We start from the raw sequence: 8,493 nt of genomic DNA on the forward strand, positions 1-8,493 counted from the left end.
GAGAGGCCCCCAGTTCCAGAGGCAACAAGCGGCAACAGCCATGGGTCAGAGGCCAACTGTTCCAGAGGCAACAAGTGGCAGCAGCCATTGGTCAGAGTCCCACCGTTCCAGAGGCAACAAGCGACAGCAGCGATGGGTGAGAGGCCCACCGTTCCAGAGTTAACAAGTGGCAGCAGCCATGGCTCAGAGGCCCGCCGTTCCAGAGGCAACAAGCGACAGCACCCATGGGACAGAGGCCCACCGTTCCAGAGGCCACAAGTGGCAACAGCCATTGCTCAGAGGTCCACTCTTCCAGAGGCAACAAGCGACAGCATCCAGAGGTGAGAGGCCCACCGTTCCAGAGGCAACAAGCGGCAGCAGTCATGGGTCAGAGGCCCACCGTTCCAGGAGCAACAAGCGGCAGTGGGCATGGCTCAGAGGCCCACTGTTCCAGCTGCAACAAGCGACAGCAGCCATGGGTGAGAGGCCCACCGTTCCAGAGGCAACAAGCGATAGCAGCCATAGGTGAGAGGCCCACCGTTACAGAGGCAACAAGCGGCAGCAGCCATGTGTCAGAGGCAAACTGTTCCAGTGGCAAAAAGTGGCAGCAGCCAAGGGTCAGATGCCCACCGTTCCAGAGGCAACAAGTGGCAGCAGCCATGGGTTATTGGCCCACTGTTGTAACAAACGGCAGCAGCCATGGGTCAGAGGCCCACCGTTCCAGCGGCTACAAGCGGCAGCAGCCATGGGTAAGAGGCCAACCGTTCCAGAGTTAACAAGCGGAAGCAGCCATGGCTCAGAGTCCCACCGCTCCAGAGGCAACAAGCGACAGCAGCCATGGGTGAGAGGCCCACCGTTCCAGAGGCAACCAGCGGCAGCAGCCATGGGTCAGAGGCCAACCGTTCCAGAGGCAACAAGTGGCAGCAGACATCGCTCAGAGGCCCACTGTTCCAGAGGCAACAAGCGACAGCAGCCATGGGTGAGGGCCCCACCGTTCCACAGGCAACAAGCGGCAGCAGCCATGGGTGAGAGGCCCACCGTTTCCGAGGCAACCAGCGGCAGCAGCCATGGGTATGAGTCCAACTGTTACAGAGGCAAAAAGAGGCAGCAGCCATGGGTCAGCGGCCCACCGTTCCAGAGGCAACAAGCGACAGCAGCCATGGGTCAGAGGCGCACCGTTTCCGAGGCAACAAGCGGCAGCAGCCATGGGTGAGAGGCCCACCGTTCCAGAGGCAACAAGCGACAGCAGCCATGGGTCAGAGGCCCAACGTTCCAGAGGTAACAAGCGACAGCAGCCATGGGTGAGAGGCCCACCGTTCCAGAGGCAACAAGCGGCAGCAGACATTGGTAAGAGGCCAACCGTTCCAGAGGCAACAAGCAGCCACAGCCATGGGTCAGAGGCCAACCGTTCCAGAGGCAACAAGTGGCAACAGCCATGGGTCAGAGGCCCACCGTTCCAAAGGTAACAAGCGACAGCAGCCATGGGTCAGAGGCCAAGCGTTCCCGAGGCAACAAGCGGCAGCAGCCATTGGTAAGAGGCCAACAGTTCCAGAGGCAACAAGTGGCAGCAGCAATGGCTCAGAGTCCCACCGTTCCAGAGGCAACAAGCGACAGCAGCCATGGGTGATAGGCCCACCGTTCCAGAGGCAACCAGTGGCAGCAGCCATGGGTCAGAGGCCAACCGTTTCAGAGGCAACAAGTGGCAACAGCCATCGCTCAGAGGCCCACTGTTCCAGAGGCAACAAGCGACAGCAGCCTTGGGTGAGGGCCCCACCGTTCCAGAGGCAACAAGCGGCAGCAGCCATGGGTGAGAGGCCCACAGGTTCAGAGGCAACCAGCGGCAGCAGCCATGGGTAAGAGTCCAACTGTTCCAGAGGCAACAAGTGGCAGCAGCCATGGGTCAGCGGCCCACCGTTCCAGAGGCAACAAGCGACAGCAGCCATGGGTCAGAGGCCCACCGTTCCAGACGCAACAAGCGGCAGCAGCCATGGGTGAGAGGCGACCGTTCCAGAGGCATCAAGCGGCATCAGCCGTGGAACAGAGGCCAACTGTTCCAAAGGCAACAAGTGGCATCAGCCATGGGTCAGAGGCCCACCGTTCCAGAGGCAACAAGGGACAGCAGCCATGGGTGAGAGGCCCACCGTTCCAGAGTTAAAAAGCGGAAGCAGCCATGGCTCAGAGTCCCACCGCTCCAGAGGCAACAAGCGACAGCAGCCATGGGTGAGAGGCCCACCGTTCCAGAGGCAACAAGTGGCAGCAGCCATGTGTCATAGGCCCACCGTTGTAACAAACGACAGCAACCATGGGACAGAGGCCCACCGTTCCAGAGTCTACAAGCGGCAGCAGCCATGGGTAAGAGGCCAACCATTCCAGAGGCAACAAGCGGTAGCAGCCATCGGGAAGAGGCCAACCGTTCCAGAAGCAACAAGTTGCAGCAGAGATAGGTCAGAGGCCCACTGTTCCAGAGGTAACAAGCGACACCAGCCATGGGTCAAAGGCCCACCGTTGCAGAGGCAACAAGCGGCAGCAGCCATGGGTGAGAGACCCTCCGTTCCAGGGGCAACAAGCGGCAGCAGCCATGGGTCAGAGGCCCACCGTTCCAGAGGCAACAAGCGGCAGCAGCCATGGGTCAGAGGCCAACCGTTCCAGAGGCAACAAGTGGCAGCAGCCATGGGTGAGAGGCGACCGTTCCAGAGGCAACAAGCGGCAGCAGCCATGGGTGAGAGGCCCACCGTTGCAGAGGGAACAACCGGCTGCAGCCATGGGTCAGAGGCCAACCGTTCCAGAGCAACAAGTGGCAGCAGCCATGGCTCAGAGGCCCACTGTTCCAGAGGCAACAAGCGACAGCAGCCATGTGTGAGAGGCCCACCGTTCGAGAGGCAACAACTGGCAGCAGCCATGGGTCAGAGGCCAACTGTTCCAGAGGCAACAAGTGTCAGCAGCCTTGGGTTAGAGGCCCACCATTCCATAGGTAACAAGCGACAGCAGCCATGGGTCAGAGGCCCACCGTTCCAGAGGCAACAAGCGGCAGCAGCCATGGGTAAGAGTCCAATCGTTCCCGAGGCAACAAGTGGCAGCAGCCATGGCTCAGAGGCCCAACGTTCCAGAGGCAACAAGCGACAGCAGCCATGGGTCAGAGGCCCACCGTTCCAGACGCAACAAGTGGCAGCAGCTATGGGTCAGAGGCCCACTGTTCCAGAAGCAACAAGCGGCAGCAGCCATGGGTCAGAGTCCCACTGTTCCAGAGGCTACAAGCGACAGCAGCAATGGGTGAGAGGCCCACCGTTCCAGAGGCAACAAGCGGTATCAGCCATGGGTGAGAGGCCCACCATTCCAGAGGCAACAAGCGGCAGCAGCCATTGGTAAGAGGCCAACCGTTCCAGAGGCAACAAGTGGCAGCTGCCATGGCTCAGATGCCCACTGTTCCAGAGGCAACATGCGACAGCAGCCACGTGTGAGAGGCCCCCCGTTCCAGAGGCAACAAGCGGCAGCAGCCATGGGTCAGAGGCCAACTGGTCCAGAGGCAACAAGTGGCAGCAGCCATTGGTCAGAGTCCCACCGTTCCAGAGGCAACAAGCGACAGCAGCGATGGGTGAGAGGCCCACCGTTCCAGAGTTAACAAGTGGCAGCAGCCATGGCTCAGAGGCCCGCCGTTCCAGAGGCAACAAGCGACAGCAGCCATGGGACAGGGGCCCACCGTTCCAGAGGCCACAGGTGGCAACAGCCATGGCTCAGAGGCCCACTCTTCCAGAGGCAACAAGCGACAGCAGCCAGAGGTTAGAGGCCCACCGTTCCAGAGGCAACAAGCGGCAGCAGCCATGGGTCAGAGGCCCATCGTTGCAGAAGCAACAAGCGGCAGTAGGCATGGCTCAGAGGCCCACTGTTCCAGCTGCAACAAGCAACAGCAGCCATGGGTGAGAGGCCCACCGTTCCGGAGGCAACAAGCGGCAGCAGCCATAGGTGAGAGGCCCACCGTTACAGAGGCAAAAAGCGGAAGCAGCCATGGGTCAGAGGCCAACCGTTCCAGAGGCAACAAGTGGCAACAGCCATGGGTCAGAGGCCCACCGTTCCAAAGGTAACAAGCGACAGCAGCCATGGGTCAGAGGCCAAGCGTTCCAGAGGCAACAAGCGGCAGCAGCCATGGGTAAGAGGCCAAAAGTTCCAGAGGCAACAAGTGGCAGCAGCCATGGCTCAGAGTCCCACCGTTCCAGAGGCAACAAGCGACAGCAGCCATGGGTGAGAGGCCCACCGTTCCAGAGGCAACCAGCGGCAGCAGCCATGGGTCAGAGGCCAACCGTTCCAGAGGCAACAAGTGGCAGCAGCCATCGCTCAGAGGCCCACTGTTCCAGAGGCAACAAGCGACAGCAGCCATGGGTGCGGGCCCCACCGTTCCAGAGGCAACAAGCGGCAGCAGCCATGGGTGAGAGGCCCACAGTTTCAGAGGCAACCAGCGGCAGCAGCCATGGGTCAGAGGCCAACCGTTCCAGAGGCAACAAGTGGCAGCAGACATCGCTCAGAGGCCCACTGTTCCAGAGGCAACAAGCGACAGCAGCCATGGGTGAGGGCCCCACCGTTCCAGAGGCAACAAGCGGCAGCAGCCATGGGTGAGAGGCCCACCGTTTCCGAGGCAACCAGCGGCAGCAGCCATGGGTATGAGTCCAACTGTTCCAGAGGCAACAAGTGGCAACAGCCATGGGTCAGCGGCCCACCGTTCCAGAGGCAACAAGCGACAGCAGCCATGGGTCAGAGTCCCACCGTTCCAGAGGCAACAAGCGGCAGCAGCCATGGGTGAGAGGCCCACCGTTCCAGAGGCCACAAGCGGCAGCAGCCATGGGTTAGAGGCCCACCGTTCCAGAGGCAACAAGTTGCAGCAGCCATGGGTCATAGGCCCACCGTTGTAACAAACGACAGCAGCCATGGTTCAGAGGCCCACCGTTCCAGAGGCTACAAGCGCAGCAGCCATGGGTAGGAGGCCAACCATTCCAGAGGCAACAAGCGGCAGCAGCCATCGGTAAGAGGCCAACCGTTCCAGAAGCAACAAGTTGCAGCAGAGATAGGTCAGAGGCCCACCGTTCCAGAGGTAACAAGCGACACCAGCCATGGGTCAAAGGCCCACCGTTGCAGAGGCAACAAGCGGCAGCAGCCATGGGTGAGAGGCCCTCCTTTCCAGAGGCAACAAGCGGCAGCAGCCATGGGGGAGAGTCCCACCGTTCCAGAGGCAACAAGCGGCAGCAGCCATGGGTCAGAGGCCAACCGTTCCAGAGGCAACAAGTGGCAGCAGCCATGGGTCAGAGGCCCACCATTCCAGAGGCAACAAGCGGCAGCAGCCATGGGTCAGAGGCCAACTGTTCCAGAGGCAATAAGCGGCAGCAGCCATGGCTCAGAGGCCCACTGTTCGAGAGGCAACAAGCGACAGCAGCCATGGGTAGGAGCCCACCGTTCCAGAGGCAACAAGCGGCAGCAGCCATGGGTGAGAGTCCCACCGTTGCCGAGGGAACAACCGGCAGCAGCCATGGGTCAGAGGCCAACCGTTCCAGAGCAACAAGTGGCAGCAGCCATGGCTCAGAGGCCCACTGTTCCAGAGGCAACAATCGACAGCAGCCATGGGTGAGAGTCCCACCGTTCCAGATTCAACAACTGGCAGCAGCCATGGGTCAGAGGCCAACTGTTCCAGAGGCAACAAGTGTCAGCAGCCATGGGTCAGAGGCCCACCGTTCCATAGGTAACAAGCGACAGCAGCCATGGGTCAGAGGCCCACCGTTCCAGAGGCAACAAGCGGCTGCAGCCATGGGTGAGAGGCCCACCGTTCCAGAGGCAACAAGCGGCAGCAGCCATGGATCAGAGGCCAGCTGTTCCAGAGGCAACCAGTGGCAGCAGCCATGGGTCAGAGGCACACTGTCCCAGAGGCAACAAGCGACAGCAGCCAGGGGTGAGAGGCCCACCATTCCAGAGGCAATAAGCGGCAGCAGCCATGGGTCAGAGTCCCACCGTTCCAGAGGCAACAAGTGGCAGCAGCCGTGGCTCAGAGGCCCACTGTTCCAGAGGCAACAAGCGACAGCAGCAATGGGTGAGAGGCCCACCGTTCCAGAGGCACAAGCGGCAGCAGCCATTGGTGAGAGGCCCAACGTTACAGAGGCAACAAGCGGCAGAAGCCATGGGTCAGAGGCCAACTGTTCCAGAGGCAACAGGGGCAGCAGCCATGGGACAGCGGCCCACCGTTCCAGAGGCCACAAGTGGCAGCAGCCATAGGTCATAGGCCCACCGTTGTAACAAACGACAGCAGCCATGGGTCAGAGGCCAACCGTTCCAGAGGCAGCAAGTTGCAGCAGCCATGGGTCGGAGGCCCACCGTTCCAGAGGTAACAAGCGACCGCAGCCGTGGGTCAGAGGCCCACCGTTCCAGAGGCAACAAGCGGCAGCAGCCATGGGTAAGAGTCCAACCGTTCCAGAGGCAACAAGTGGCAGCAGCCATGGCTCAGAGGCCCAACGTTCCAGAGACAACAAGCGACAGCAGCCATGGGTCAGAGGCCCACCGTTCCAGACGCAACAAGTGGCAGCAGCCATGGGTCAGAGGCCCAGTGTTCCAGAGGCAACAAGCGGCAGCAGCCATGGCTCAGAGTCCCACTGTTCCAGAGGCTACAAGCGACAGCAGCAATGGGTGAGAGGCCCGCCGTTCCAGAGGCAACAAGCGGTATTAGCCATGGGTGAGAGGCCCACCATTCCAGAGGCAACAAGCGGCAGCAGCCATGGGTCAGAGGCGAACCGTTCCTGAGGCAACAAGTGGCAGCTGCCATGGCTCAGATGCCCACTGTTCCAGAGGCAACAAGCGACAGCAGCCACGGGTGAGAGGCCCACCGTTCCAGAGGCAACAAGCGGCAGCAGCCATGGGTGAGAGGCCCCCCGTTCCAGAGGCAACAAGCGGCAGCAGGCATGGGTCAGATGCCAACTGTTCCAGAGGCAACAAGTGGCAGCAGCCATTGGTCAGAGTCCCACCGTTCCAGAGGCAACAAGCGACAGCAACCATGGGTCAGAGGCCCACCGTTCCACAGGCAACAAGTGGCAGCAGCCATGGCTGAGAGGACCACCGTTCCAGAGGCAACAAGCGACACCAGCCATGGGACAGAGGCCCACCGTTTCAGAGGCAACAAGTGGCAGCAGTCATGGCTCAGAGGCCCAATTTTCCAGAGGCAACAAGTGGCAGCAGCCATTGCTCAAAGGCCCACTGTTTCAGAGGCAACAAGCGACAGCAGCCATGGGTGAGAGGCCCACCTTCCAGAGGCAACAAGCGGCAGCAGACATGGGTGAGAGGCCCACCGTTCCAGAGGAATCAAGCGGCAGCAGCCATTGGTCAGAGGCCAACTGTTCCAGAGGCAACATGTGGCAGCAGCCATGGGTCAGAGGCCCACCGTTCCAGTGGCAACAAGTGGCAGCAGCCATGTGTAAGAGGCCAATCGTTCCAGAGGCAACAAGCGGCAGCAGCCATGGGTCAGCGGCCAACCGTTCCAGAGGCAACAATTTGCAGCAGCCGTGGGTCAGAGGCCCACCGTTCCAGAGGTAACAAGCGACAGCAGCCATGTGTCAGAGGCCCACCGTTCCAGAGGCAACAAGCGGCAGCAGCCATGGGTCAGAGGCCAACTGTTCCAGAGGCAACAAGTGGCAGCAGCCATGGCTCAGAGGCCCACTGTTCCAGAGGCAACAAGCGACAGCAGCCATGGGTGAGAGGCCCACCGTTCCAGAGGCAACAAGCGGCAGCAGCTATGGGTCAGTGGCCAGCTGTTCCAGAGGCAACAAGTGGCAGCAGCCATGGGTCAGAGGCCCACCGTTCCAGAGGTAACAAGCGACAGCAGCCATGGGTCAGAGGCCCACCGTTCCAGAGGCAACAAGCGGCAGCAGCCATGGGTAAGAGGCCAACCGTTCCAGAGGCAACAAGTGGCAGCAGCCATGGCTCAGAATCCCACCGTTCCAGAGGCAACAAGCGACAGCAGCCATGGGTCAGAGGCCCACTGTTCCACAGGCAACAAGTGGCAGCAGCCATGGCTCAGAGTCCCACCGTTCCACAGGCAACAAGCGACAGCAGCCATGGGTCAGAGGCCCACCGTTCCAGAGGCAACAAGTGGCACCAGCCATGGGTCAGAGTCCCACCGTTCCACAGGCAACAAGCGGCAGCAGCCATGGGTCAGAGGCCCACCGTTCCAGAGGCAACAAGCGGCAGTAGCCGTGGGTCAGCGGCCCACCATTCAGGACAGCAACAGCGGACGTGAGAAAGAGGCTCGCAAACCACCAGCACGGCATCAGCACAGCCAGAGGTTCACTACAACACAGCACGATGCTTAATAAAATAAGAGATTAGTGAAAATGACTGCTCCTGCTGAAACAACCATCAAAAGTGATAGTGATCGTTTATACTTGATCTATAGTGAAGCAACTAAGTAAGTACCACTGAAGTTTGACGGAGATAGAGAACAATTCCCAGAATTTTTAGATAATTGTGATAATGCCTACGAACTGGTAGAAT

General features: G+C 60.3%; 3 protein-coding genes across 3 annotated transcripts; all 3 read left to right on the forward strand.

The window, feature by feature from the left end:
* The first annotated feature begins 362 nt into the window (after nt 1-362).
* LOC126252521 (immunoregulatory peptides-like) lies at nt 363-755 on the forward strand. The gene has a single exon (XM_049953417.1). It carries the CDS (start codon nt 363-365, stop codon nt 753-755), a length of 393 nt encoding a protein of 130 aa, XP_049809374.1.
* Nucleotides 756-4,625: 3,870 nt separating this feature from the next.
* On the forward strand, nt 4,626-6,228 carry LOC126252522 (uncharacterized). Its single transcript, XM_049953418.1, has 2 exons — nt 4,626-4,813; nt 4,905-6,228. Exons 1-2 carry the CDS (start codon nt 4,626-4,628, stop codon nt 6,226-6,228), a joined length of 1,512 nt encoding a protein of 503 aa, XP_049809375.1.
* A 910-nt stretch (nt 6,229-7,138) lies between these two features.
* LOC126252523 (uncharacterized) lies at nt 7,139-8,239 on the forward strand. The gene has a single exon (XM_049953419.1). It carries the CDS (start codon nt 7,139-7,141, stop codon nt 8,237-8,239), a length of 1,101 nt encoding a protein of 366 aa, XP_049809376.1.
* Nucleotides 8,240-8,493: the final 254 nt, after the last annotated feature.

Source organism: Schistocerca nitens, chromosome 4 (assembly GCF_023898315.1).
Source record: "Schistocerca nitens isolate TAMUIC-IGC-003100 chromosome 4, iqSchNite1.1, whole genome shotgun sequence".
Lineage (NCBI taxonomy): Eukaryota > Metazoa > Arthropoda > Insecta > Orthoptera > Acrididae > Schistocerca > Schistocerca nitens.

Coding starts and splice junctions, on each gene's coding strand:
- LOC126252521 (XM_049953417.1), top strand. CDS start 363: ATGGGTCAGAGGCCCACCGTTCCAGGAGCAACAAGCGGCAGTGGGCAT.
- LOC126252522 (XM_049953418.1), top strand. CDS start 4,626: ATGGGTATGAGTCCAACTGTTCCAGAGGCAACAAGTGGCAACAGCCAT. Junction 4,814..4,904: donor ACAAGCGGCAGCAGCCATGG/GTTAGAGGCCCA, acceptor GCCATGGTTCAG/AGGCCCACCGTTCCAGAGGC.
- LOC126252523 (XM_049953419.1), top strand. CDS start 7,139: ATGGCTCAGAGGCCCAATTTTCCAGAGGCAACAAGTGGCAGCAGCCAT.